The following is a 27977-nucleotide window of genomic DNA, read 5'->3' on the forward strand; positions in this document are numbered from 1 at the left end:
CTCATTGAAGGTGAACTGCACCTAAATGTTTTATTACTCCTTTATTGCTAATCACGTTGTTCACTGAAACAACACCTCTTTAAGTAACGTTCCCTTTGAACTGTACCGCTAGACTGACCCGTGCTGTGCCATCGAAAACCATCGTTCAACGTGCTCTTTTCCCCGGATGTGCCTGAAGCACACGAGTGGAACAGTACACAGAAGAACTTTTATATAATAAAAGTACTGATGTCTCCGGCCCTTAATATACCGAGCACCCACCTCTGGTAAAGGACAAAGACAGTAACCAATCGCCAGGCAGGATCCCAATGTCTCAGCCAATAAGAATATGGGGGTGGGGTTACACTAAGCTCCCGGTGACTTCCCCGCACCCCCGAGACCCAGGTTGTGGGAGACTGGACAAGAATTGGACTCCGAGGATCTCGTTACCCCCGGTTGTAGCTGTTGTCCTCCTCGTTCTCGCAATCGCTGCAGTGCTCATGACCGTTTCCGTTCCCTTCCATCATCTGCGGCAGCGGAGGTGCCGGCGGCTTCACTGCTGTCTCACTCTCGTCCGCCATCTTGAGTTGCGAGAGCCGGCCTCCGCGCCTCGTTACATGGGGGGTTCCTATTGGACGAGGGGAACTTGCGCTATATTCTGGGTTTTGTAGTTTTTGTGGCGAGGGGAGCCGTAACTAGGAGCCGCTCTTTCCAGGGAAACCGGAAAGGTGGACTACAATACCCAGAAATCACGAGGGGAGGCTACCTTGGTTTGGGGGCTAGCACTACCCGGAAGTCCTGGGCGTTCAGCCGCGCTTTGAGGAAAGAAGGGCCCCAAGATTGGCGGGCCGACGCTCTGCGACCCGAGCGGCCGCCTAGCATGCTGGGAATTGTAGTTCGATCAGGTTTAAGGTTTCGGGCGTGGGCTCCAAAATCCAAGGTTTGACCTCAGCCTGCCCTTGCTAGTTCCTGGGTCACAGGTGAGCCGTTATTGGCTGCAGTTAAGGACCATTACCATTCCCGGGTAAGTAAGAGGGTCTGAGACCCGCGGGTACGACCCACCGGGAGCCCGAATGCGTCGGGCCTTCTTGGAGAGTCTGTTTTGCAAGAAGCCGAGGTGGCTTCTGGCTGCCTTTCCTCATTCGGGACCCTGGGCGGCTCCTGGTCGTTGGTTGGTCAGGGCCTCATGCGAGGCAGTGGATTGTGGTGCGCGGAGCACTGATCCTGAGCAAGGAGACCTGAAGGCTCGGTCAGGCCTTGCCGCTTCATGGCCTGCGGGTACTGTTCTCCACGAAGCTCTTCTGCACAGTGTCCCTTTCATTCTCCACAGCAGCCTTCCGCAATTCCTCTTTAATGCGCACTTAGGTATATACCAGGCTCTGTGGTAAAGCTTTTCGTACATCTCCTTTAATCCTCGCAACAAGCCTCGAATGAGGGTGCCATTATTCCCATTTTTCACAGACGAGGAAACGTGGCCCAGGTTGGTTGGTAAATTGCACAGTCACATAGCCAATAGGTAGCAAAATCCGTATACAAATCTGGACCTGTCTGCCCTTAGGCCGTCTGAATTCTTTACCATTACCAAGGTCCCATTGTCTGATACATCAGATAAGGGAAATCAGTTTTTAGAAGGTAATTGTGACATCTTAATCTATTTTCAGCCTTGACTGAATGCTTCAATCCCTTGAGTCTCGCCCCTGTGATTGAGTAATGGCACCTGAGTCTTGAGAAGAGAGCCCAAGACATAGTTCCCATTCCTAGAGATTTCCCTTCAAGTTGGGTTGTGGTGGATGGTGAGGGACAGACAAGTTCTTATCATCAGGGAGCTCTACTGGGCAAAAAGGAAAATGATCTTTGCCTTGTTGGGAAGCTCTCAACGTGGGAAGAGGAATAGGGTGGGAAGAAACAGGTCCCATCTGACTCAGGGAAACAAAACAAAGAAAACAGAGCTAAATGTAGTCAACTCTTGGGCCAGCCCGAGTGACCTAGTGGGTAGGTGGCCTAGTGGTTAAGTTGAGCACCCTCCCCTTTGGCTGCCAGCATTTGTTTCATGGGCGTGGACCTATATCACTCATCTGTCAGTGGCTGTGCTATGGTGGTGGCTCATATACGTGAAAAGGAATATATATATATATATAATAGTTAACTCTTTGTTTTTATATCAGTGGCAAGAGCAGAAGTAAATATGATCCAAAGCAGCTGATAATCCCTGATCATTTATATTTACTTTACCTTTATTTATTTATTTTTTGCTGAGGAATTTTCGCCCTGAGCTAATATCTGTGCCAGTCTTCCTCTATTTTGTATGTGGGTTGCCACCACAGCATGGCCACCAGGGAACCAAACCTGGGCTACAGAAGCTGAGCGCCCCAAACTTCACCACTAGGCCATGGGGCCAGCCCCTATATTTGACTTTAGAAGGCAGGCAGAGATCCCTGCTCAGGCTGAGAGCTGTCTCCCGCAGTCTCCTCACCAGGACCAAGACTGCTGTCAACATGATGCAGTATATGCATCTGCAGGCAAGAAGAGGAGGTCAGAGATAATGATAATAAAGCCTTACATGTGTTAGATGGATTTAGCTTTTCTAAGTGTTTCACCTGTTGTAGCACATGTGACCTTGAGAAGCAGATAGGGAAGGGGACCTGAAGAAAATCGTGCTTGCAAAAAAAAAAAAATCACAATGATATCTCATTGCAGAACCAGGACCCACATCTGGTATTCTAATTCCCATCCTGATATTTTCTTTTCTCACAGGTACGCAGAGGTTGAATGAAGGCTAAAGAAGCCTTGAGGAAGAGTGATAATAGGGAATGAAGGTGCTGGTTTCTGTGGACCCTGCCGTTCTTGCAGTTCAAAGCTTAAGTAAGATACTCTGCCTTGTATTTTACTGCAAACTGAGCAGTTTTTGCTCAGTGGAGAGCCTTTCTGGGGAGGTAGGCAGGCAATGTGGCTGTCAAGCTCAGAATACAAGTACAAGTCCAGAGTTCTAGAATCCAGCATCTCTGAGAATTTCTGAGTGAGAGGGGACCTGCGAGGCACTTACTCCCTCTCTCTTAGGATTTTTCAAGTTAGAATCCGCACTTAGATTTGTAGGACCCGTGATTTCTCTACAATAAAATGTAAGTTTTATGTTTTTAGAAAGAAATTGGGTATATGTGACACTTTTTTTTTTAAAGATTTTATTTTTCCTTTTTTCTCCCAAAGCTCCCCAGTACAGAGTTGTGTATCCTTAGCTGTGGGTCCTTCCAGTTGTGGCATGTGGGATGCCGCCTCAGCATGGCCTGATGAACGGTGCCATGTCCGCGCCCAGGATTCGAACAGGTGAAAGCCTGGGCCACCGAAGTGGAGCGCCCGAACTTAACCACTTGGCCACAGGGCCGGGCCCTGTGACACTTTTTTAAAATGACCACTTGATAACTAAATATTGTCACATGTGATTTTGGGGCCTAAGTTTACTTTTGAGTTTACGGTCACGGTGCAGAATGGTCACTCAAAGCAATGCAATGTAGTTTCCTAGGTTGGGTCTATGGATGCTTTCTTGGGGTTCCAAGAGTTCTCATATTTGTTCCTCCCCACACCCCCACAAGAGAGCCTTCCACTTTCAGACAGCTCTCACTGGTGGAAAGTTGGTCAAGTTTTGCCTTTTGGAATCATGTAGAAACCTATAATCCTGTGGCTTTCTAGATAGTTATTACATATTTTATAATTAATATCTGATTCCCTAAAATTCTTCTTTTTCCCGAAGTAAACATTCTCGCTTTCTGAGTGCCTCATCACACTAAAATGGCAGGATTCTCCCGTCCAGCTCTGCTGGCTCTGCCTATGCACCCATTCTGGCAGGAGCATAATACCAAGGTAGTGGGGTACAGCAGGGCCCAGAGGGTAACTGAGGGACGTGTCTGTGAAGTTCTGCAGATTCTGGAATTTGCTCCTAGTGTACATACCTCCATTATCCCTTCACAGTTATTACTGGAGACAGTAGAACATAGTGGTTAAGAGAATAGGCTTCAGAGTCTGACTTCCTGGGTTCTAAATCCTGCCTCTGCTTCTGCGTCTGCCTAAAGAGTGACCTTAGGCAAGTCACTTGACCTCTCTGAGCCTTACTGTCCTCATCTGTAAAATGAGACACTGCAGGAAAAACACTTAGTAAAGTGTCTGGGACAGTCAATACCCTATAAATTATTATTTCCCTTCCCAGGAAGTCAGGCTTACTGCTGTGATAATCAAAGGAAAACTTTCTCATGATGTGCATCACAGATCAAAGCCCTTGCTGCACTCCCAGCATATGAGAGATACCCTTTCTTCTAATGGGCCTAGGAAGGCATGAGCCATGTTGTGGTTCATTTATTCAACACCGTGGAGCACTCATGACATGTCAGGAACTAGGGAATCAGGGAGAGAACAACACAGTCTCCAGCCTGGGTTCACTCCATGAGTTGGTAGGTACACAGACTGACACGGCACAGTGCGTAAGAGAGTGGGGAGCACAGAGTGTAGCAGGGGCCTAGAGGAGGAACCTTGCACCTGGGGAAAAGGGTCCTGGAGGAAAAGGTGGCTGAGCTGAGTTTTCACAGGGGAAGCAGACAAACAGGTCTGGACAGAAGGTATGAACGTCCAGCTGCCTGAGGGTAGGGTGCTTTGTGGTACTGCAACAGGAATGATGCAACTGGAGCTTAGAGTGTGAGGAGCATTTTGGATGTTGAGACTGGAGAGGCAGTGAGGAGTCGGACCACAAAGGGATGTGGATGCCCTGCTGAGGAGTTTGGGCTTTATCCTGAAGACACTTGGGAGCCACTGAAGGACTTTTAGCTGGGGAGAGAGATGATCAAATTTTTGTTGGAGATCATTCTCTAGGGAGCAGACTGGCTGACCAGGGGAAGAGAGTTTTTCTCCTCTGAAGAAGGAAGGACTAGTGGGCTCAATCGTGAAATCAGGGATGGGAGAAGGTCTTCAGCAGCTTCCTGTCTCCCTGGAGCTCACTTTCAGGAAGGATACCCTCCCTTCCTGTGACAGTGCCTGACACGTTGGCCGGGAGCACAGTCAGCCCAGCCTTCTGCTTGGTGCTGTGAGATTTAAGAGAGTACCAGGCATTCCCTGCTCAGAAGGTGCTTAGAGTAAAATCAAGCAAACTGGAAACAAAATAGCAAAGCATGACTGGGTCTGATTAAATGAGCTAGATAGATGAGTTAACTGAAGTTGAGGGTGGGGCAGGGGGGTGCAGCTCTCAGGGCAGCATTGTTAGAAAAGGCTTCCTGGAGAAAGCAGACTTTGAACTTGGCCTTGAAAGCAGCGTAAGTCCTGGATCCCAATTATAATTTCTGAGAGCCCTATGGACCCACTCCTGAGCTAGAGTCACAGCTGCAAGTTTACTTTTATTTGTGTGGTTATTTAGTTTCCAACCATTTTCCCCCACAAGACTCTACTTTTATGAGGACAAAGAACAAATTGGATTTTCCTCATCTCTGTATCTCTTGGGCCAGCACACAGCAGGCCCTCAATTAATATTTGTTGAATCAATTAACATACGAGTGAATGGGGAGAAAGAAGGGATAAAGCCCTCAGGGCGTGGAACACTATAAGCAAAGGGCAGAGGCAGGAGCACACAGTAGAGCGACCCCTTATGTTTGTGCAGTGCTTCATTGCTCACAGAATGTGCTCACACGGTCTTGTTAGTCCCTACCATCAGCTGTCTCGTTTGATCCTGTGCGATGAGCAGGGCAGGTGTTGTTCCTGTTTTACAATGAGAAAACAAGTAGTTCAATGATTTGTCCAAAGTTTTACTGCTACTTGGCGTGAGTTTAGACTTGAACCTGGTGTTTTAACACAAAGGCTGGTGCAGTAACTAAATTACTTTGATCTTTGCCTTTCCCAAGGGGGAACAGATGGTGAGAAATATGTCTGGAGGGGTGATCAGGAGCCAGGTCCCAGAAGGCGTGAAGTTTCAGGCTAAAGAGTTTGGACTTTATTTTCCAGCTGGTGACAACTCATGGGAGGTTTTTATTTTTGGAAGCTGTTTAATAAAGGATAAATATTAATGGTATTTGTGAGGTATGGTATAAATTTAATTGGATATTAATATTTATTTAAAACAAACATATGGAAAGTAAGCTTAATTTTAAGAACCAGAGTCAAAGGCCCAGGAGTCAAAGGAGTCGTCTCCATCGGACTCAGAGGCTTGTTCATCAAACGCAACTTGAAGCAGCACCATATTCCAGGCATCATGCTAGATGCTGAGGACACAGAGGGGACTGAGATGCAGATTGTTAGAATGAAATGAGATCGTGTAGGCAGCTAGAGCCAGCTCAAAGTTTATTTTTTGCTGGCCTGAATAACGGAGGATATGTTTTTGAGTTGAAAAGGCCCTTGATGGCATCACCTCATACCTGCAAAGGTGGAGCTTTAGTTCCCAGGAGGTGCCTGGATTGAAGCCCCTGCAGCAGCCTTTCCTCTGGGATCCTCCCAGAGCAGAGATGTAGCTGCTGTTGGCAAATTGGACCATAAGGATGCCTACTTAGAAGGCTAGGCCCCCACTTGCACAGCAGTAGCTCACAATACTGTAAGGCAGTATCTGGGAAAAACAAGATCATCGATGGAGGTTTCCAAACAATATGCCCCATGAAGAGCCTATAATTTCCGGGGAGGGACAGGCATGTTCCTATCCCCATCACTGCCATGGCCAGCCATAGTTACCTATGGGAGCGTGGGTATCCCTCTGATGTGTCAGGAGTAGGGAAAAGATTGAGAACTACAAACCTAGGTTATCCGTAAGTTGTTTGGTGCAGGAAGGGGACAGGGCCATTAGATCTGTTTCTATGGAATATGTATTAGAATTGTGCTTGACCCCATGGATTAGAACTAGAAGAGATATTATCTAAGGAAGAACTTTCTCACTACCAGGACTGCATGAAGCTGTCTTGAAAGACAGTGAGTTCCTTGACACTGGACATGTCCAAGTATAGACAGCAGAGATGATGTGGAGGAGATTCAAATGCTGGAAGGGCGTTTGGACCAAATGGCCCTTTTGATCATGAGATGCAATCCTTTATTGGGTGTTGATGTCAAGGAGAAAGGTTTCAGGGACTGAAGTGATGAGAGAAAGATGTTGAATTACTTCATTCCTCAATGTACTGGATCTCTACTATGCTGGACACTGTTGTAGGCACTGGGGATACTAGTGGTGAAGATAGATAAAATTCCTACCTTAAAGGGAGCAGAGAGCAGAGGTGCAGTTTAGGGAGAGGGCAAGGAGGCAGAGTAGGAGTTGAGGGCCACCTACGATATGTGAGGCATTGTTAGATGTTTTTATGTATTTCCAGTCCTATCAACAAGCAGCACAGTAGCGATTATTCACACTTTGATAACGGAGACAGGCTGAGAGGCTAAGTGACTTGCTAGGCTTGTATGGACAGACTGTGAGCTGTGCAGCCAGCTGAGTTGGTAAGAGAGGGCAAACTGATTAACCTATAAACATCGCTTTCCTCCTGGGTAAAATGGACGTGGTGACAGTATCTACCTCAAGGACTGTGAAGATGTAGTGAGATAATGCCTACAGAGTGCTGTTTGGACCTGGCAGGTAGGAGGTGCAGAGTTAACCACCGTAGTTATCATTGCCATTGCGAGAGGCTGCACAGCTAGTGATGGCTGGGCCTGAATTTGAACTGGGACTCTGGTTTTTTCCCCCCGCGACGTGGGAAGGCTCTGGCTCGGAGGGAAGAGTAATCCTGCGGTCCCCACCCTGCCCAGCACTCGAGGGCCGCGCGCCTCCCCACTCCCCGGGCCCGCCCCCCGCAGCCGGCCGGACGTCCGGTCCGCGTGCTCGCGCCCCCAAGGCCCCGCCTGCCCGCCGGGAGCCGCCCAGTGAGCGCCGCTGAGATTGGGCGAGCGGCGGCGGCCCGGGCCGGGTCGGAGGCCCAGGGTACGTAGGGCCCGGCGCGGGCGGTTGGGAGCGGGGGTGGGCCAGCCGTGGGGCTCCTTTGTTTTCTCCGGCGTCCGGACCACGCGGCCTGGAGGGTTGGATCCACCCCGGGGGCGTGGTGTCCCTGCGCCCGGCCGGGCTTGGGACGCACAGAACCGCCGCCGGAGGCGCTCCGGTCGTGCTCCGTGGTGCTGCGTAGAGTTCGCGCCTTTTTTTTCAAGGCTTGGTTACAATTTGTTGAGCACGTACTATGTAGCAGCCACCGGGTCAAACGCTTCTGCATCCATGGCTCATTGCCTTGACAGCAGCATTACTAAGCGAGGTGGTATTTCCCCTGTTTTACAGCTATGGGAATGGAGGAGGGTTTACAACCAGAAAGCGGCGGGAATCATGGATTCAAACCCAGGTTCAGTCCGAAGCCATCACAGTTTAGAACTTTGTGGTCAGGCCTAAGTTAGGTTTTTGAATCCAGCCTCTGCCACTTCCAGTTGTGTGGCCTTGGGTACCTTTCCGACTCTCAGTTTGCTCATCTGCAAAATGGGAATGATAACCTATCTCACAGGGTGGATGGAAAGTACTTTGCTGGGTAGCTGCTGTTTTGCCGCTCTTCGGACAGCTTTCCCTTCCGCTGTTCTCCTCCCTCCGAGTCTAGACTGGTTGTGAAATTTTAGCAAAGACTCCCCGAGGCCTGGGCGGCGGCGTTTCTACTCCCGGGAAAGAGAGCGGCCAGACCCCCTGCTCGTCTTCCTTCCCCGGCTTCCCAGATGGAGGCGTTGGCACCTCTGACGTTGTGTTTGCTTATGAAGTTTTCACAGATTTTTCTGTCTCCCTTAGTTATGGAAAAATTGTTACCCAAATGAACTTTGATGTTAAGTCCTAATGTTAAAGACGTGGAAGCCTTTGAGTATGTTGGGGGGGGGCGGGGGCAGTGGCGGCTGATTTTACCCAAATCAGATGGGTTTGGCCAGGTGCAGACATAAGCCTGGGGAAAGAGAGATGCTAGAGATCTGGCTGATGAATAGAAAGTGGACAGGCCGATTGGGATGTTTTTTTCTTAGCAGGGCCCGAAATTCCTGCCACATCCTCTTCTCTCTTGAGCAAGGTCTGAATCTGTCCTCCTGGGTAATACGTTTAAAGAGTTCAGATCCTCTCTTGGTGCCTGTGCCTTAGGAGAAAAGGTCAGGGCTGGAAGCTGAAGGCACGCAAGCAGTACGTTTATCTTTGTTTTGTAAACTACCCACTCACAGATTTTAGATAGCTAAAATTTTTCTCTGCAAGATTCAGTAGTTGCAAAGGATGTGATTTCTGGTTAATTGTAAATATTGATCTTTTAAAAGTAAAACTTACATCAGGCATTTAATTCTGCAGTAGAATCTAAATACCATAGTGATTTGATTTCCCTCACCTTTGGGAAAAAATACACGAACCAGTTTTTAACAATTGAAATTTTACATCGTTCTGTCGTCCTCCTTGAATTCATATTTCCACTTTATTTCCTCCACAACGTTTTTTTCTAGTATAATAGGTTTTATACTTGAAACTCTTTGGTTTGTCCTCCTACTGCTCTGCAACAAAAATACATACAAAAATTAAAACACTTGAAAATTGTGTTGTGTTCATAATAAACATTTTCTTTTGGATTGAGTTTTTACAATTGTAAAATACATAGTTGATCATTGTTTTGTTTGAAATGCTTCTCTTAGTAAGCTGAGTGGAATTTTTTTTTTAGTTCATGTACGCATCCATGTATATTTGCTAGAATGAGCAGAGCTTTTTTTCTTTCATGGCTGTGAGTATTGAAAAAGTTGGTTAGGGGCCGGCCCCGTGGCTGAGTGGTTAAGTTCGCGCACTCCACTTCGGCGGCCTAGGGTTTCGCCAGTTCGCATCCTGGGCATGGACGTGGCCCCTCTAATCAGGCCATGTTGAGGCAGCGTCCCACATAGCACAACCAGAGGCACTCACAACTAGAATATACAACTATGTCCGGAGGGGCGCTTTGGGGAGAAGAATAAAAAAAAAAACAAAGAAGAAGATTGGCAACAGTTGTTAGCTCAGGTGCCGATCTTTAATAAAAAAAGAAAAAGTTGGTTAATACAAATAAATATACCGGACTTGAAGTCATTTCGTTGTGTCAATATTACTCAATTCTTTGAGCATCTTCTGAGTTATGGGCCAAAAAAATCACAGTGCTCTATCATTGAATTCGATTGTCAATGATGTGTCAGCTGACAGTTCTTTTAGGGCCTCCTTTAACTTTATTGAAGGCAAGGGTTTGACTCAGCAGGAGGATTTGTCACATAGACACTATAGGCAGTCACATCTCAGCATGAGTAACGATATTTTAAATTGTCCCTTTGTGAGTATTTTGTACGCTGGGACAACGCACCTTAGTAAGTTTTGGCATTGAGTGGGTAGTTATGGCTTTCCTGTAATGTGGGAGATGGGCGAGTGTGTGAAGGGGACCTGGGAAAGGATAGCCTTGCAGGTACGTTCCAAGGCTGATCTGTTCCCATTGGGAGATGCTGGGGAACTGAGTTGAAATTTATTCCTCTTAAACTGTGCCTTTGTGCCCCTTGGATAATTTCCTGCATCCCCTAGGGATTCTCATTCCCCCGTGTACAGACCACCCAGAACTACCGGAAGTGTTATGGGCAGATGCTTCCTTTAACTTCCATTTGCCCATCCAGAACTACCGGAACTACTGTGGGCAAATACTTCTTTTAACTTCCGTCTGCTCTCCACTAGAGTGGGAGTAAATCAAAGAACCCTTCACTGGGTTGTTGTGCTGATCAGATGGCATCAAGGATGTCCCTGACACGTGGGGAGTGCTCAAAGGGCGGGTGGCAGCTCTTCTGCCCTAGTTCCTGCCTGCTGGGCAGCTCATCTTCCTAGGCACTCTCCGCCTCAGTTTCCTCATCTGTGAGCCCAAGATACTATCAGCTCAGGAATGTGGGGGTGGGGAGCGATGTGGAAAAGGCTTTGTGATTGTCCTAGTAGGTTTTCTGGAACAGGTATGTTCTTATATTAAAATAGTTAATGTTGAGTTCCTGCTTACCCGTGAGCTGGACCTTTTGCTTTATCATTCAACAAATAATTTTTGAGGGGCTCCTACTTGTCAGGCCTATTCTAAGCACCCTGAATACAGTAGTGCCCAGATTCTAGGGAGAGTGGCAGATTGCAAGAACACATAGATTTATAGTATGTTGGGTGGTGATAAGTTGACAAGTGCTGTGAAGAAAAGTGGAACAGTAAGGAGGATGGAGAGTGAAATGGGTGTGCTATATATTCAGGACAGTCTTTAATAGGGTGCCAGTTGGGCAGAGAAGGGAGTGAGCCATGCAGCCCCCTCTAGGGGAAGAGCTTTCCGTGTCCACATGCCCAAGGTGGGAGTGTGCTCAGCGTGGTCAAGGCGCAGCAAGGTGTGTGCGGAGAGTCCCAGTCAAGCGGATGCCTGGAGAGGCCAGCCTGTGTCTTTCGGGAAGCCCCCGTAGGACTCTAAGGACTTGGCTTATACTCTAAGCGAGATGCAGCCGTTGGAGGGTCTTGAGCAGAGGGGTGACACGATCGGACTTGCATTTTTAGTCTATTGTGTATAGACTGCTGGGGAGCAGAGGTGGCAGCGAGGAAATCACTCAGATTCTACTGCCGTAATCCAGGAGTGAGTCAGTGTGGTGGGCGACCAGGCGTGTAGGCTAGGTTGTGAAGGTGGGAGGTGGGGCAGGGGTGCTGGTGGGTTGGATGAAGATTGTGAGAGATGAGCCAGGAGGATGCTGAGGTTTTTGACCTGAGCCACTGAAACAATGTCGGTGCCCTTTGGGGAAATGGAGTAGACTGCAGGGACTGGTGTGTCACACACTGAGTTGGGGGAGATGAGGTGATGGTGGCATATGTCATCTCATTTAATCCTGACGAAACCCCGGTGAGTACCCATTATTAATCCCATTTTACACGCAAGGAAACAAGCCCACAGTGCTGAAGTAAATTGCCCAAGGCCACACGGCTAGTTAAGGGGCAGAGCTGAGATCCCAGCCAAGGCCCCTGTGGCTTCAAAGCCCCTGAGATTTGGGATTCCCTGTGATCCTTTTCTGCATAAACGCCAGCGTGGTAGTCCAGTCCAGACAGCCTCCCTGCCCCCCATACAAGCTCCCTGAAGGGATGGTTTGTGCTTGGAGAGTGCTCTAGAAGAGAGACTTGTCCCTCCTTTTCCTTGGTGTTGGCGAGCGAGGCTGACTGCCAACACCTTCTCTTGTGGCTCCTCTAGGTGATTGGCAGCCTGGAGGAGGTAGTGACTTAACAGGCCTAACAAGCAAAGAGAATTTGGACTCAGGTTTAAACAGCAGCCTCTCACCAATAATGAAAGATTAGGAGTGTGGAAACTGTAGATAAAAATAGCACTTACCATTTGACTGGAAAACAATATATTTTTGCAACTACTGCTTCCATGAGAAAATAATTGGGTCCCAAGGCAGGGAATGACTCATTTTCATGAATGATTATATTGATCATTGGAGCAAAATGGCTGTATCCTCTTTGGAAAGCAATTCCGAGGAGAAGTGCCTGGCTGGTCAGGCATGCCCGGTGTGAAATCCTGAGAGGCTGCACGCTCATGAGGGAGCCAGGTCCTGGCCCCGGGACAGGTTTTGAGCTGTGACTAGGAGCTGCAAAGCAATAAAACTGGCTTCCAGCTTAAGTCCTGAGCTCTCCCAAGGGAGGAAGGCGAGAGCGTCCATTCAAATAGCAGTTCCTTATTCTGTTCAACCCATTGGGTGTTTTGTTTGTTTCCATTTTTTCCAGGAGGGATTTACTAGCAGCAAGTACCATGTTCTAATGGAAAAAGGAGCAGGCGGGACATTGGTTCCAGCCTCCCCTTGGCCACTGACAGGAGAATGTGACCCCAAGTATTTCCCCTCCCCTTCCTGGGCCACGGAGTCATCCAGTCATTCATTCTGTAAATAGTTATCACACTCGCGCAACTCATTGGGAATGTCGGATGTGGGCTTAGGCTGTGCCATGTGCTGTTCTTAGCACTTCCCGTGTATTTACTCTGCACAGCAACTCAGAGTAGGTGCCGTTAGCTCCATTTTACAGATGAAGAAACTGAGTTGAAAAAAGGTTCGGGCCTGCCTGGTGGCGTAGCAGTTAAGTGCGCATGTTCCACTTCTGTGGCCTGGGGTTCGCCGGTTCAGATCCTGGGTGCGGACATGGCACCGTTTGGCAAGCCATGCTGTAGTAAGCATCCCACATATAAAAAGTAGAGGAAGATGGGCACGAATGTTAGCTCAGGGCCTATCTTCTTCAGCAAAAAGAGGAGGATTGGCAGCAGATGTTAGCTCAGGGCTAATCTTCCGCAAAAAAAATAAATTGGGGGTGGGGGTGGGAAGAAAGGTTAAGTGACTTGACCAATATCCCTCACCTGGTAGGTGACAGGCAGACAGCGAACACTGCTAGATGCTCGTAGCCATGGATCTTATTTTATCTAACACGTTGAAAATAGGCACGCAAACAAACAAAAGTACAAAGCACACTGGGTGCCAGGGAAGGGAAGGAAGTGAGCGGTGAGAGATGTCAGGGCCGTGATTGAGTTGGGGGGTGCAAGGCTGCTCTGCGAGGAGCTGGGACTTGCTCCCTCGCTGCTCTCAGGCCCTCACTCTGAGAGAGCTCCCTGGTCCCTCATTTAGAACAATGACCCCCTTGCTCTTGATGCGCTCCCCCACTCAGCACCACCACACATACCGTGAGCTCTCCTTGGTAGACTGCAGACTTGGTGGAGGCAGGCACTCTTATTTCCAACGGTGCCTGCTGCCTGATTGGTTGAAGGATGAATGGGGAATCAATCAAGAGGAGTGAGCTGGGAGCTGAGTGTGGTGGGCAGGGGGAACAGCATACATGGAGTCTCTGAGGTAGGAAAGAGCCTGCATGTCCAGGGACAGAAGGCAGCGTGTGACAGGCATAGGCGTGGACAAGGAGTGACTGAGGAGTTGACAGTGGGCAGGTCACATGCAGCCCAGAGACCTCTGTGAGGGCCTAAGAGGAAGGGGAAGAAGGCAGCAGAGTGACACGATCAGATGTCCACTTTAAGCTGTGACCCTGGCTGCCTTGGGAGAAGCAAGGCAGGGACTCACAGGTCAGACCGCGAGGCTGCCACAGAGGTTTAGGAACAAGGTGCTGGCGACCTGGGTTAGCAGGGTGGGCCTGGCGGAGTTTGAACTCGGACAGACAGCACGGGGCCGTGGGGCTTTTTCTCTGGAGGCCGGGGAAGCAGCCCACTCATTTTTCTGTAGGAAACACTGGCAGAGGAGATTCCAGGAGAGGCTGTTCTTCCTTGAATGTATTTTCTTTGTCTTCTCCAGACTGTTGGGGCCCAAGAGATAAAAATGAAAGGCCGTTTGGAGAAGCTCAGTGAGAGGGCCCACGTTTATGGAGCACACTAGCATGTGAGCCCACGTCACAGGTGCAGACACCACCTCCCGGACTCCAGTCCTTACCCTTTTCTTTCCACTCTGCTGCCTCTCCAGTGACGTGGAGGAGGAGGGGGAAGGAAGGATTTGGATGTGGCTCCCCCTGGGGTTGCTGTCCCACCTTCGCTGACGAGTCCCAGGCCTGGAATGAGTTCCGGAATCCAGCTTCCGTTTCCCCCCACTGGGCGTCAGCTTTTCTGTTCCTGTGGGACTCGGTGTTGTCCTTCCTCCTGCAGCCAAGCCAGCTCTGTGAACAGCTTTTGGTGTTGAGGAGGAAGATTTGTGGGCCACCAACAGTCATGTCATTCTTTGGTTTCCCCAAGAGAGCGTTTGTTGACTGCTCTGGGAAGAGGGCTGAACCACAGACGGGGAGGGAGGAGGAAAGCACCATCGTGACTCATAGCCTCCCCCAGAGCTGATGCTGCTGTTAGCATTGTGCAGCCCCTCGGTTACAGGTGTGGCGACTGAGGCTCAGAGAGGGGCAGGCATTTGGGGGCTCCGCAGATTCTCACTCCCCACCCTGGGCCAGGCTGGTGAGAAGGCTTCCTGCAGTCGCACGGATAGGTTCGTGGCAGAGTTCAGAGCCCAGGACCCAGGCCTCTCAACTTCGCCTCTACAGCGCTCTACTTTAGCAGCCGTTCTGGTGCCTGGCTGGCTGGGATGCTAGATTCAGGTTCAGCGAGCAGGGTGGAGCCTGGCTTTCTGTACCTTTTCTGAAGTGTTGTGGGAGATTCAGATCAGAGCCAGGCTTAGGAGTTGCTGTGAGGTTCCCTCCACCTCCATGTAAAGGCATTGGAATGAGAGGAAATGAGCAGATTCTGGAAAGTGATGACTTTGGAGCCAGAGCAGGAAGAGAGTCATGAACACAGGTTATCAAAGATGGTCACTCCAAGGGTGCCTGGGAGGAGCTGCCGGACTGGTCCAGGTGGGACTTAGAGGCAGCCTTCATTTCCTCCTGGCTAAGCCTTGAGGGGACAGTGGACGCTCGCTCGCTGCAGCCCCTCCCAGGGCAGATCTGTGAGCAGACCTGTGAGGGGTCCACGTACCCCGCCACCAGGCTCAGGTGAGTCCCACGTGACTGCTCTTACTTACCTGTCGGCACTGGTTTCATTCGTTACTGTCTGTCTCCCCAGTTTTCCTGAGGGGCAAGACCTGTATTTTCCTTTGGTTGCCCGGGAGAGCTGGGCACTGAGCTGCAAAGCACAGAGGAGCTAGGTCAGTGGTTAGTGGAGGAACGAGTTATGGAGGGGCTTGTTGGAGGGGAACAGCTGCTGTTTGTTCAGCCCCTTTAAGCCAGGGGCCCACAGCCTCCCCAGGCATGTGCGCTGCCACCCCCTTGGCCTTCATGACGGAGGCCAAGCAGCTGTTGCTCTGTTTCTACAGATGGTCATCCAAGGCACTGAGAAGGGAGGATATTCCCTAGGTTACCCGGGGAGCCTGGGACGGAGCTGAGCCTGGAATTCATGGCTGTGCCCTGGTTGCTGCCCATGAGACCCCGCCCCCTATCCTGCAGAGGGAAAATGCCTATATGATCATCAAGCAATCATTTGTCTTTGGCTCTGAATTGATTTGCCTACAGAGACATTCACCATCCTTGATTTGTCTTACTTAGTCTAAAGATAAATTAACTTTTCATTCCGAGTACAGTAAGGCAGGGTCTAGACTCGGAATTAGGAGCCCTGCATTCCATCCAGGCTCCACTAATAGCTGTGGCCCTGGCAAGTCCCTTCCTCTCTCCTCAGTCTTTACCACTGTAAGTGAGGAGTTAGAGTCAATCCCAAGCCGTGTTACAGAGCGGAGCTGCCTGATACCTCCATTGCCAGAGTCTGGTCCAGGAGGTCTCGGGGGTCAGGGGTAGCCTGGTTCTGGGTATGGCGGGGCTTGAGGTCCTCTCAGCCACGTGGTCTCCAGGCCCCTTCAAGTCTGGCAATGTTGGATGACCAGGTGAACAGTGGCTTGCTTTCAACGATGAGGCTGCCTGTGGAGGACCAGCCCTCGCCCCTTCCCTTGGCTGTGGCCTGTTCTTCCGGATTGGTCCTTGGCCGAGGAGCAGACTCACTGTTTTAGGAACAACAGGACAGAGGTGGCATTAAAAACTGTGTTGCTAGGTTTTTCATGTCAAAGCTTCAGCTGAGTGAATGAACTTTTTTTTTTAGTTTTGACAACTGAATCCTACCCTTAACTCCTCTTTTTGTAAGCGGAATGGAGACCACCTGAGGGTGACTCTAGTCTCAGAGAGAGTGAGGAGAAATGTTGTCAATGGTTTAATAGTTTGGCTAGGTCGCTCCATTTGGACGATGACTCTGGTGGCTATTTTCCCCTCTCTGCCCTTGGCTTTCCTGAGTGAGAACGAGCCTGGGCACATTGAAACTTCTAGTTTGGTCCTCCCACTGCCCCAAGCCACCCACCCACTCAGCCCACATCCGAGCAGCTGCCTCCCCCATCATTTGATGCGTCCTCAGGGGAGGCAGTCTTTTCAGGATAAGTTCAAACAAAGTGTAATTAGGACAGTAAATCTGCTGTTTAACAAAAAAAGAGTCCTACGACAGATTTCAAGGTCCTGGAGAAGTGATTTGATGCTGAAGGAAGGATCGGAGGGACCTGGCCTTTGATTTAATTTCTTCCAATTTGGGAACAAAATTCAAGACATGGTAACCCTGTTGACTCCAGAAAATGCAACGTGACTTTTTTTTTTCCCCTGAGAAAGATTTGCCCTGAGCTGACATCTGCTGCCAATCCTTCTCCTTTTTTTTGTGTGTATGTGGGACACCTCCACAGCATGGCCAGCAAGTGGAGTAGGTCCACGCCTGGGATCCCAACCTGTGAACCCAAGCCACAGAAGTGGAGTGCATGGAACTTTAAGTGCTTGGCCACAGGGCTGGGCCCAACATGACTTTTTATCTGTCTTTCTTTTTGAGGAAGATTAGCCCTGAGCTAACATCTGCTACTAGTCCTCCTCTTTTTGCTGAGGAAGACTGGCCCTGAGCTGACATCCGTGCCCATCTTCCTCTACTTTGTTTGTGGGGTGCCTACCACAGCATGGCTTGCCAAGCTGTGCCATGTCTGCACCCGGGATCCGAACCGATGAACCCTGGGCCACTGAAACGGAACGTGAGAACTTAACCGCTGTACCACTGGGCTGGCCCCCCAACGTGACTTTTTAAAAAATCTTTTGTGAGATAGTCTGAGGATGCAGGAATGGGGACATAACTTCATAACTTTTTTTCTTTCTGTGCCCTGCAATATGACTTTGACCTCCACCTTCCATCCCGCATCACCATCCTCACTTCCCTTACTGGGCATTTGCCATGTAAATAGCAGTGTCCTGAGGGCTTTATATGCACTTTTTCCCCCCCAAGGAAGATGCACCCTAAGCTAACATGCATCACCAATCCCCCTCTTTTTGCTTGAGGAAGATTTGCCCTGAGCTAACATCCATGGCAAATCTTCCTCTCTTTTGTATGTGGGTGGCCACTGCAGCATGGCCACTGACCAGTGGTATAGGTCCACACCCAGGATCCAAATCTGGGCCGCCGAAGCAGAACGTGCCAAACTTAACCACTAGGCCACCAGGGCTGGCCCTTTATATGCACTTTCTCATTCAGTCTGCACAACAACCTTATGAGGCAGGTTCTGTCATCCCCATTTTATGGATGAGAAAACTGAGGCTCAACGAGAGGCAAATGACTTGTCCAGGGTTGCACAGCATGCAGGAACTGGCCTGAAGAGCTCCATGCTCCTAACCTCTGTGCTGTACTGCTGCTCAGTCTGAGAGAGCTTCAGATACCAACACCAGCACAGAGTTACCTGCCCCACAGCCTGCCATTCTTTCCTCACTTCCCTTGGCAAGATCCATATTTCTCTAATCCTCAGACTTAATGGCCACTGAGCCACTGCCTGCCACTGAGCTCCCCATCTGGGCCAGTTCTTGGTGGAGGGGGAAGGAATATTCATCTTGGTTTACACTATCCCCCCAGGCAGTCCTAGTGCTGGTGGTGGGCTGGGCAGACAGGCCCTTTCTTCCCTGAAGCCTCGGTGTCCCAGACTAGAAAGAGGAGGTCGGGGTTGGGGGTAGGGGGTGGCCTGTGGGCATCTGGAAAGTGCCCTGGGTCCACCAGAGGGTCAGGTCTCCCCTTTCTATGTGAAATTTGCCTGCACTGGGGTACTGCCACCTGCAGAAAGCACTCTGCTTCGTAGCACCTGACCTTGCTCTGCCTGCCCAGCATTTTGATTGCTAAATTTAGACTGTTAGTTTGCCTTCTTTGTGAGTGTTTTTAAAGGAATACTGGAGGCCTTTCCGGAAAGTTTTCTGTGTCAGGACTTGACTTTTCCCTGCCAGGCCAGTCTCGCTTTTCCTCCTTTGCCCCCCTCTCCCAGCGCTGATGAGGCCTGCTCTCGTCTGTCCGTAGGAGGTCCTGGCATTCCCGCGGTGGGCCATCCCGACCCGCCGAGCTCGCCCTTCTCCAGTGATTTGCGGCTCCTGGTCGGGTAGCTCCCTGACCTCTTTCCTGGGAAGATGTTCCTGGTGGGCCTCACGGGGGGCATCGCCTCAGGCAAGAGCTCCGTGATTCAGGTGTTCCAGCAGCTGGGCTGCGCCGTGATCGACATCGACGTCATAGCGCGGCAGGGTGAGTCGGAGGGGCTGGCTTGCGGGCTCGTCCACAGCGGTTCCCTTGTGCTTCCTTTCTTCCATCATGCGCCCCTTTTGCTGAGGCCTCAGGAGGGAAGGCTTTCCTGTCAGCCCTGGTCTGCTTTCCTGCTCCCCACCCCTGCCTGCCCTCTCCTTTTCTGTCTAACTTTCCACTCTCCTCACCTCACCCACGACCAACACGAGGGAGGCTGTGCGCTCTTCCTTCACTGCTTTCCCTCCTCTCGTTTTGTTTTCGCTCCAACTGAAAGAAGCACCCCAGGGTTCCCCTGTCATTTTGCCTCTAGTCACTTGGGTCCTCTGGCTGGCCTGGAGCCTCCGGAGAGTGACCCAGCCTCTTCCTCATGCCTCAGTTGTCCAGCCAGGACACCCAGCCCACCGGCGCATCGTGGAGGCCTTTGGCACTGAGGTCTTGCTGGAGAATGGCGACATCAATCGCAAGGTCCTGGGGGACTTGATCTTTAACCAGCCTGACCGACGGTCTCTGCTCAACGCCATCACCCACCCTGAGATCCGCAAGCAGATGATGAAGGAGACCTTCAAGTACTTCCTCCGGGGTAAGACCCAGGGCCTGGGACAGGGGTGGGGCAGAGCCCTCTCCCCCCAGGACCAGGGCCTGGGACAGGGTGGGGCAGAGCCGTCTCCCGCCAGGGCCAGGGCCTGGGACAGGGTGGGGCAGAGCCGTCTCCCACCAGGGCCAGGGCCTGGGACAGGGTGGGGCAGAGCCCTCTCCCGCCAGGACCAGGGCCCTTCATCTCTGCAGAAAGTTTGGCCAGGGTGGGGGAGCTGGTTATCCAGACTGTCGAGTTCACTCTGGTCGTTGGCACCCACCATGCAGACCCCGTACCAGCCCCAGAGGAATGAAGCAGTGTCCCTCAAGTCTTGAGGAGGTTGACAGTTTAATGAGAAGAGACACTTGAGGCTTTTGAGCCGTGACCCCCAGGAAGTAAGTTGATTTTTCTAGTAGGGATGGGAGTGATGACAGCTGATGAATAATGGAGTTGTAAGGCCTGAGTTTAAGTGCTGGCCCTCACAGTCTAGCTCTGTGGCTTTGTTGAGCGAGCCAGCCCCTCTGCCTTCTCCTCATTTGCATGGTAAAGCTAATAATGGCAACCCTGAAAGCTGTTGGGGGCTCAGTCCACGTCAGCGACATCGATCACCACACAAGTGGAAACCGGTCAGAGTCAGATTTGGTCCCGGTTGAGCCACCTGGGAGAGTAAGTCTGTAGACTGGAAATTGGGGAGGGTCCAGGATGGCCAGGGCAGGTGTTGGGGGGGTTCTAAGTGGAGGATAATCCTACGGAGCTGGGGCTCAGGGGAGAGAGTGAGCCTGGCGGTGCCAGGACTGAAGGAAGCGGGGAGTGTTTGAAAAGCAGGGGTCTGTGCTCAGCTGGCAAGAACCTTCTGCAGCTGCTGCAGCCTTTCCCAAGCCAGAGACCACTGTTCAAGCCCTGTTCTTCAGGACGGTGTTGGCCAGGGCTGGGCTGATACTTAATGTCCAGGATGCGGTCAGTCACCAGAAGTGGGAGACCAGAGAGCAGTGGCTTAGGATCAGGCGAGAGGCTGGCTTAGGACCCCTGCAGATCTGCCTCCGGCCTTTGGCCTCTGTAGCCCCCAGCCTGGGCCTCAGAGTTGAAGTCCTGGCTGCCTGTCTCCCTACTGTCAGTGATGATGCTGAGACCTTCCTCCTGGAGGATGTGGGGGAGCCTTCTAGGTTTTTTGGGGGCTTTTACACTGTGATCATGGCCAAACCCCTTATTCTCTCGTGCATCACATTCTCATGCACAGAGCGGGGAACCTCCCTCCCCTCCCCCCTCCCCCTGCTCTGGCCAGTACCTTCCTCCAGAAGGGAAGGGATGACTTGACAGACAGCCATGAGTTGTCCCCTGTTCGCCTCCCCCAGCTCTGCCAGGGCGGGAGCTGGCTCCAGGCATCCTCCCTGTGGGACCAGCTCTGGCTCTTCATTTCAGGACCTTGCTGCAGGCGCCCCTCCCTTCCTCCTCCCTCAAGGAGTCTCTGGACTCTTTCTGTCTTTGTCCTGCCTCTTGTGTCTGTGCCAGGCCTCCCTCCTGTCCCCCACTGGGAGCGAAGCCTTCTGCCTTTCATTCCTGCCCTTTTCCATTCGCTCCCAGGCCAGTTGCAAGTACCTCGGCAGGGCTTTGAGGCGGCAGTGGCTCACCCCTTCTCAAATGAAGCATCGGGTAATGTCACCCGCTCCAAGGTTCTCCCGCTGTGTCACCACCCAGCCTCCTCTTTCCCCAACCACCACCACTTAAATAAAAGCCAGAAAGCTCTTTTCAGCTCGATAAAGTGAAAAATGGGGACGACAGCTGTGGCTTCCACAGTCCCAGTTTTTCCCTGATGAGTATAACAAATACAACTGTCAAAGTTGGTATAATCAGACGTCAGATAAGATCACCAGCTGTTGGGGAGGCCTCCGTGTAGGCAGACGGATGTCTTCATATAGTCAGGAGTTTGCAGAGCTTATCAAGCAGGAGGGAGGTGACAGCTGAATAGCCCTCTGCCAGTGAACCAAAGAGCTGGCCACGAGCTCCCGAGAGGAGCTGAGGAGAAAGGACAGTGAGGGGAGAGGAAAGGACAGGAGCGAGCAGGGAAGGGAGATAAGAGGCCCAGGGAGGATCTGGTCTTGGCTCCTCTTCCGAGTTGGGAGGGGAGCGGGGGAGCCGGCCTCCCTGCTCCAGGGAACCATGAGATAATAACCATCATCGGTGGGGCACTTAGTGAGAGTCTGGTGAGGGGCCGCTGAGTGGCTTACCTGCCTTTGCTCATTTCATCCTTACCTTCCTGTGAGGAAGGTAGTCTTTTCACTCATTTAAACAGATGCGGTTTGTTAAGGGGCCCAAAGTCACCTGGTGGGAAAGTGAGGGCTACCAACCCAGGCAGGTCCTCAGAGCCCATTCTTTTTTTTTTGTTTTTAAGGTTTTATTCTTCCTTTTTCTCCCAAAGCCCCCCGGTACATAGTTGTGTATTTTTAGTTGTGGGTCCTTCTAGTTGTGGCATGTGGGTCGCCGCCTCAGCATGGCTTGATGAGTGGTGCCATGTCCGTGCCCAGGATTTGAACTGGTGAAACCCTGGGCCACCGAAGCAAAGCACACAAACTTAACCACTCGGCCATGGGGCCGGCCCCAGACCCCATTCTCTTAACCCAGCTTTCAACTGAAGCTTTCTCCTCAGCCTCCTGAGCAGCAGGTCCCGGAGAACAAGAAACTCAGTGGCTCGGGTTGTCACTGTATTCCCTGCATCACGTCGAGTGTCAGTTTCCCCATGCCACCCCTGGGATTGGCGTGACGTGTGTCTAGTTCTGTAGTTGGAAGTGTTTACAGTGGGACACCATCCAAGCCAGGCAGGGGTGTCGGGGCAGAAGCAGTGCCCATCCCTTTCCCCCATGCTTCTGGACCCCTGCCAGATGTTTTACACACACACAGGGGGCACTGACCTAAAGAGAACGATGAGTGTGTAGCCTATGGTGTTTCTGTGCCAGCAGCCCAGGGACATGCCCACTCACAGTGGGTAAGGGCCAGCCAGTGCCTTTTACTCCACGGAGTTAGTTATACAGTCTTAGTCATGGCCACCCCACACCTCCAGACCAGTCCCTGCAGTCCCTGCAGTCCCTGGCTGGAGGTCTGCCTTTAAGGCCAGGAAGCAGCCTCTTTCCTTTCGGGGCTGCTGCTGCCACCCTATATGAGTCTGTCATGGAGGGTTGGTGGAGATGGCCATGCAGGAGTCTTCAGCAGGGAGCCAGGCAGGGACCTGGCTCTTGAGGAATAGCCTATCAGTTTAGTTTTGGTTTTTTGAGCAAAGGTGGGTGAAGTATTGGGGCCAGCCAATGGCACAGTGATTAAGTTCGCACGTTCTGCTTCGGCGGCCCGGGGTTCACCGGTTTGGATCCCGGGTGCAGGCATGGCACCGCTTGGCAAAAGCCATGCTGTCGTAGGCATCCCACGTATAAAGTAGAGGAAGATGGGCATGGATGTTAGTTCAGGGCCAGTCTTCCTCAGCAAAAAAAGGAGGATTGGCAGTAGTTAGCTCAGGGCTAATCTTCCTCAAAAAAAAAAAAGAATGTGGGTGAAGTAGGGCAGAAAGGGCCCAGTTACTCCTGGAAACTCTTCCTAGTTTCCTACAACTCTGGCTGTGTCATTACCTTACTCAGAAATAACAACTCTTTGGGTTCAAGATCAAAGTGAACTCGATCAACCCTTTGTGCCTGCCCCGACTCCCTCGTAGCTTTGCCTCACACGCTCGAGGCCTGCACTGCAGCCAGAGCAGTAGAACCTCGCTGCTGCTTGTGCTTTGCTGTTCTCCAGTCCGAGAAGCCCCACCTCCACCCACTCATTTTCAAGTGTCAGAAGTGCTACCTGCTTTTCAAGGCCAGTACAGATGCCGTCCTTTCTATAAGGTCTTCCCTAGTCATCCGGTCAAAAATGGCTTTCTGCAGAATTCTCTTCTGAGTGGCGTTGGAACTGGCTGGTTCAGGATATGCTGGTCCTTGGAAAGTCTCCCCCTCTGCTGGGGAGCTCTCCATGGTAGGGGCCAGTGGCTCCAACTCTGTTCCCTCACCTAACCCATAGTCAATCCTCAGTGTGTGCTTGCAGAATTGAACTTGTGGGTTTCCTGGCTTCTCCCCAGGATACCGCTACGTGATTCTGGATATCCCCCTGTTGTTTGAGACCAAGAAGCTGCTCAAGTACATGAAGCACACAGTGGTGGTATACTGGTGAGTGTGCGACATGGCCCAGCCTGACCAAGGCCAGAAGGAAGTACCCCTGGAGTAGGGCGTGTACCTGAGAAATAGCCCACATCACTTTGCCCTTTGCCCACCAGGCGGCCAGGAGGCACAGCCCAGAGCCTGTAGAAACCAATGCCTCTGCCTGACCCAGACAGACCCTCAGGTTCTTGTGGGAAGTGATGGCTCCCAGCCTCTCTAGTGCTTGGGAAGGGCTCCCCCTTCTGGCTCTTGGAGGCACTTCAGCTCAGATGCCAGGCCTTGCCCTGGGCTACCATGTTGTTATTCGCTGGATCCCTTTTCCCTCCTGTAGCACTTCTCAACTTTCCAAACAGCTCCCACATTTATTACTTCATCAGTTTACCTTTCAACACGAGGTGGTCAGGGCATGAGTTGATACTTCTGAGTTACGGAGAACTCCAGGGGGAGTTTCAGAATTTGTCCAGGACCACCCATTAGCAACACCTATGAACAGAAAGTTGTGGGGAGAAAACTGTCAGAGCCCAGCTAAGGAAGGAGCTTTGTTCTCAGAATCCTCCAGGACATGAAGCAAACCAGGATCCAGGTTTGGCAAACAGAGGAGGATCAAACTGTCAGAGAAAATGAGTCACAGTCCCAGCGGGGTGAGAGTAGAGAAGGCTGCAGGGTGTCTCTGCCTCCCAGAAGCTTCCTGGATGCCACCCACAAGTACGACAGACACAGAGGTGGGCACTTGGCTCCATGGGTATTTTGGGCACAGAGTGGCTCTCAAGAGACAAATGTATGGGAGGCCCCTAGCACACTGGAGGTGGGGCCTGGGGTGCTCAGTGCCCTAAGCATCACCCTGCCCTCCCCGACAGCTCCCCACCATGGGCTGGCATTTGAAGCCCAGTCTAAATCTGCTGAGCCTGGCGTAGGGGCATCCTCACAGCTCCCCCGTTGGCCCATGTCTCCCCATGTAAACCCGCAGCCTCTCTGGGTTCTTTCTTCCCTGTTTGTGAAAGACTATCAGCTGAGGCCAAGCAAACTCCATGAAGACTTAGAATTCTCCTTCCCTTGGAGCCTTAATACCAAGCGGGGGGACCTTAGTATACATGAGGAAACAGAACAGGGGCTGGTTGCATCTGCAGTCACCAGATCACTCTGCGCCTACCCTTGCCACCTTCCTGGCTTTCCTTCAAGGTTGGTCTGTTTGCTAAGAGCAGAGATGGCTGTGACTCCTGGCAGATGAGTGGGGCTTTGTAGATTCTGCCTGCTCACCAGGAGATCCTGCAGCCCCACTCACAGCCAGAGGAGCCTTTGCCAGAAGCCTGGCTGCCATTTAGGCCCCACTTTCAGCACAGGTGGGTGTACAACTCACGAGAGATGCCAGAGAGGTATGAATGAGTGATTATTTGCTTTTCGTAAAAGGGATCTACACTTTACAAAAATGAGGGTCCCTTCGTGGACTCCTTTAGCTGGCAAACGCCCTCTGGTGCATTTGAAGTAATATGGGGCATTTACCAAAGCGTGATTATACCAAAACATGATTATTCACATTTTTGAGGAATTTTCCAATTGTGGGATAAGTATTTGGGTAAAAACCCATTACCACAAATCGCATCAATCCTTCAAGTAAATATGGGACTCTTTCTGAGCCCCAGGAAGGGCTGTTGGAGAGTTCTGCCTTCACATCCCAGGGGACCCACTTTCTGAAGGATGTGACTCACACGTGGCCCTAAGCCATCTCCCTTCTCTCACCCAGATTTTCCCAGCCACAGACTCGCGGGTATTCCTGACTAAAGTTGGATATAGTCCTTGTTTTCATCCAGGCAGGGATTGGCCCATGACCTCGACAGTCCACTGTCCCCATAACAAAGGAAATCAGAAATCCTACCTACTTCTCAAAGCCATTACAGATGTCATCCCTTCTCCCAGGTCTTCCCGATCAGCCAGCCAGAAATGACCTGCAGCATTCTGTTCTGAATGGCATCGGAACTGGCTGGCATTCAGATTATGTCTGTCCTTAGAAAGTCTGTCTTCACATCCCAGGAGGTCACACCTAAGAAGGGACCAAATTGTAGTGGTCAAATCTTCCCATCTTATAAACTCAGGCCTAGTGGCGAAGCAGAGGCCCTAGATGGCAGAGAAACAGCTCCTACATCCCTTTTCCTCCTTGTTCCCGTTGAGGGGCTTAGGTGGTCGTAGAGCTAGAGGGATGTTAGAGATGAGCCCATTCCAGAGCACAGCTGGACAGCTGTGTAGCCAGAGGCAGGACAGGGGGTTTCCTGAGGAAGGATCCCGATGGGGATAACAGAATGGGCACAAGACGTGTTCTTGGAGTTTCCTCTGGAGTTAGGGGACTGGGTGTTAGTCTCCAGTGCTTAGTCCTGTCCGAGGGCCGAGGAGGTCCAGTTCTTAAGTCCTCGCTCCTACTGGAAGCACCTTGGGGCTGGTCCGTCCCACTTCTTCAGTGGCATCAAGCACAGCAGCCACCATCTTAGTGCGGTCCTTTTGCTGTAAATGTGCAGGAGTGGGGGTGGGGCGACAAAGTGAGGGGTCTTTGCAGTGGCCCAGGAAGCTGTTTTTGATGCGGCAAGCCCCAGCCCCAGGGGAACCGCAGGATGTGTTTAGCTGGCAGACACAGGCCTTTCAGTAAAGGTCACCTGTCCAGGGATCCAGGAGGTAGCTGATTCCCGGTGATCAAATCCTTCTTTTATAGCTGGGAAATCTCAGGCCTGGTGGCAAAACAGAGAGACCCCAGGTGGCAGAGAGCAGTGGCGGCAGCCCTTTCCCTCCTTGTTTATATTAAGGGGCTCAGTTCGCCCACAGTGCTCCCAGCGTCCTCACAAAGAGTGGGGTGTGGTGGGGGAGGCAGGGAGCTTCCAGGGCTGCCCCCCCCGTAACTTGCTAGTGGGAGGGAGGCTGGGGCCTACGATGCCTGAGCAGCCCTTTTGCCCTGTCTTTAGTGACCGGGACACGCAGCTGGCAAGGCTGATGCAGCGGAACAACCTGAACCGCGAGGACGCAGAGGCTCGGATCAAGGCTCAGCTGCCGCTGAAGGACAAGGCACGTATGGCCCGCCATGTTCTTGACAACTCAGGCGAGTGGAGCGTCACCAAACGCCAGGTCATCCTCCTGCATGCCGAGCTGGAGCGCTCCCTGGAGTACCTGCCGCTGAGGCTTGGGGTCCTCACGGGTCTGGCCGGCATTGCTGGCCTCCTCTACCTGCTCACCCGCTACCTCCTGCCGTCCCCCTAGCTGGGCCCTCCAAGGCAGAGCCTGAAGCTGGGTAAGGAATCATCCTGTTTCCTCCCAGCCCCCTCAACACACACACACACACACACGCACACACACACACACACTCTCTCTCTCTCTCTCTCTGGATCTGGGCTGGAGCTCTGCCCTGGGCAGACCCTTCTTTGGAGTGAGTCCTGTCTGAGGCAGAGAAACAGCCCTCTGTCAGTAGATGCTCCTTCCCACCTTCCCCAGGGTCCCTCCCTCTGGAACCATCTACAGAACAGTGTCTGTGATGGGGCATGAAAGCAGCAGTGGGAGACTCTTACAAATTTCTTGTGGGTGGGGGTGAGGAACACTGTCTCTGTGGCCCTCACCAGTGTTTAAAGCTGGGAGGTTCCCTGGGCTTGAACCCTCTCCGAGCACATGCCTTATCACGGCTGAAACCTCCTTTGTGGACCATGGGACCAAGGCCTGCCAACTTCAAGCAGGGTTCTCCCCTAGCTTGAAGCCCTTGCCAGGATGTAGTGAGGATTCCCTTGTGGGTAATGCTATAGCCGGGCAGCGCCCAGGCCTCTTCTGGGATGACCCGCCGTCCCACCTTGGTGTTTCTCTGTGCCCCTACTCCCTCCTCACCCCTCCCACCATCTGCCTCCCACTCCGTGTTCTCCTAGCCCTGAGCTCCTGGTCGTCCACTTGCACCAGGTAGTTTCTCACCTCTGTGCCTTTGCCCTGCTGTTCCCCCGCCTGGAATACCCTTTTTCTTTCTCTTTTTTTTTTTTTCTGTAACTGGTTGACTCCCAGCTCAGGCACTGCCCCAGGCTGGGTTAGATGCTCTGGGATCACACACACACACACCCACCCACCCCCACACCCCCACCCCATTTTACCTGAATCCACAGTAATCAGCCAAAAGCTGGTTGGTCTCTATTACTAGATTGTAAGCCCTTTGAGGGCAAGGCGTCTTATTCATCTCTGTGTTCCTGGTGCAGAGCCTGACTCACTCTTGGTGCTTAATAAAGTGTGTTGATCTGAAAT

The 27977-nt window shown here is 51.5% G+C and overlaps 2 protein-coding genes across 6 annotated transcripts in view; one reads left to right on the plus strand and one right to left on the minus strand.

The window, feature by feature from the left end:
• The window catches only part of NMT1 (N-myristoyltransferase 1), a 33298-nt gene extending 31850 nt beyond the window's left edge, over positions 1-1448 (minus strand). For 2 of the 3 annotated variants that reach the window (XR_011522972.1, XM_008525830.2), the window contains exon 1: positions 430-1448. Coding sequence is in view for 2 of the 3 variants with exons in the window: in XM_008525830.2 (XP_008524052.2) it covers positions 430-560 (131 nt within the window). In the remaining variant the exon portion in view is untranslated. The remainder of the gene's footprint in view (positions 1-429) is intronic. The other variant, XM_070560306.1, reaches the window with a different exon arrangement.
• Positions 630-27976, plus strand: DCAKD (dephospho-CoA kinase domain containing). Of its 3 annotated transcripts, XM_008525832.2 has the most exons (6): positions 630-1003; positions 2734-2841; positions 18762-18980; positions 19354-19557; positions 23648-23735; positions 26672-27976. In XM_008525832.2, exons 3-6 carry the CDS (start codon positions 18869-18871, stop codon positions 26961-26963), a joined length of 696 nt encoding a protein of 231 aa, XP_008524054.1. In that variant the 5' UTR covers positions 630-1003; positions 2734-2841; positions 18762-18868; the 3' UTR covers positions 26964-27976. The 3 variants fall into 3 exon arrangements, with proteins under 3 accessions (XP_008524054.1, XP_070416423.1, XP_070416422.1); XM_070560322.1 differs by lacking the exons at positions 23648-23735; positions 26672-27976 and adding an exon at positions 19702-20001 and having other exon boundaries at positions 780-1003; positions 19354-19614; XM_070560321.1 differs by lacking the exons at positions 630-1003; positions 2734-2841 and adding an exon at positions 7767-7894.
• Position 27977: the final 1 nt, after the last annotated feature.

This window comes from Equus przewalskii, chromosome 10 (assembly GCF_037783145.1).
Source record: "Equus przewalskii isolate Varuska chromosome 10, EquPr2, whole genome shotgun sequence".
NCBI classification, from domain to species: domain Eukaryota; kingdom Metazoa; phylum Chordata; class Mammalia; order Perissodactyla; family Equidae; genus Equus; species Equus przewalskii.

What these genes read in the sequence shown, in the direction of transcription:
- DCAKD (XM_008525832.2), top strand. Translation starts at nt 18,869, where the DNA reads ATGTTCCTGGTGGGCCTCACGGGGGGCATCGCCTCAGGCAAGAGCTCC. An exon ending in CGACGTCATAGCGCGGCAGG is followed by an intron (nt 18,981 to 19,353) that starts GTGAGTCGGAGG and finishes CTCATGCCTCAG; the next exon opens with TTGTCCAGCCAGGACACCCA. An exon ending in CTTCAAGTACTTCCTCCGGG is followed by an intron (nt 19,558 to 23,647) that starts GTAAGACCCAGG and finishes GCTTCTCCCCAG; the next exon opens with GATACCGCTACGTGATTCTG.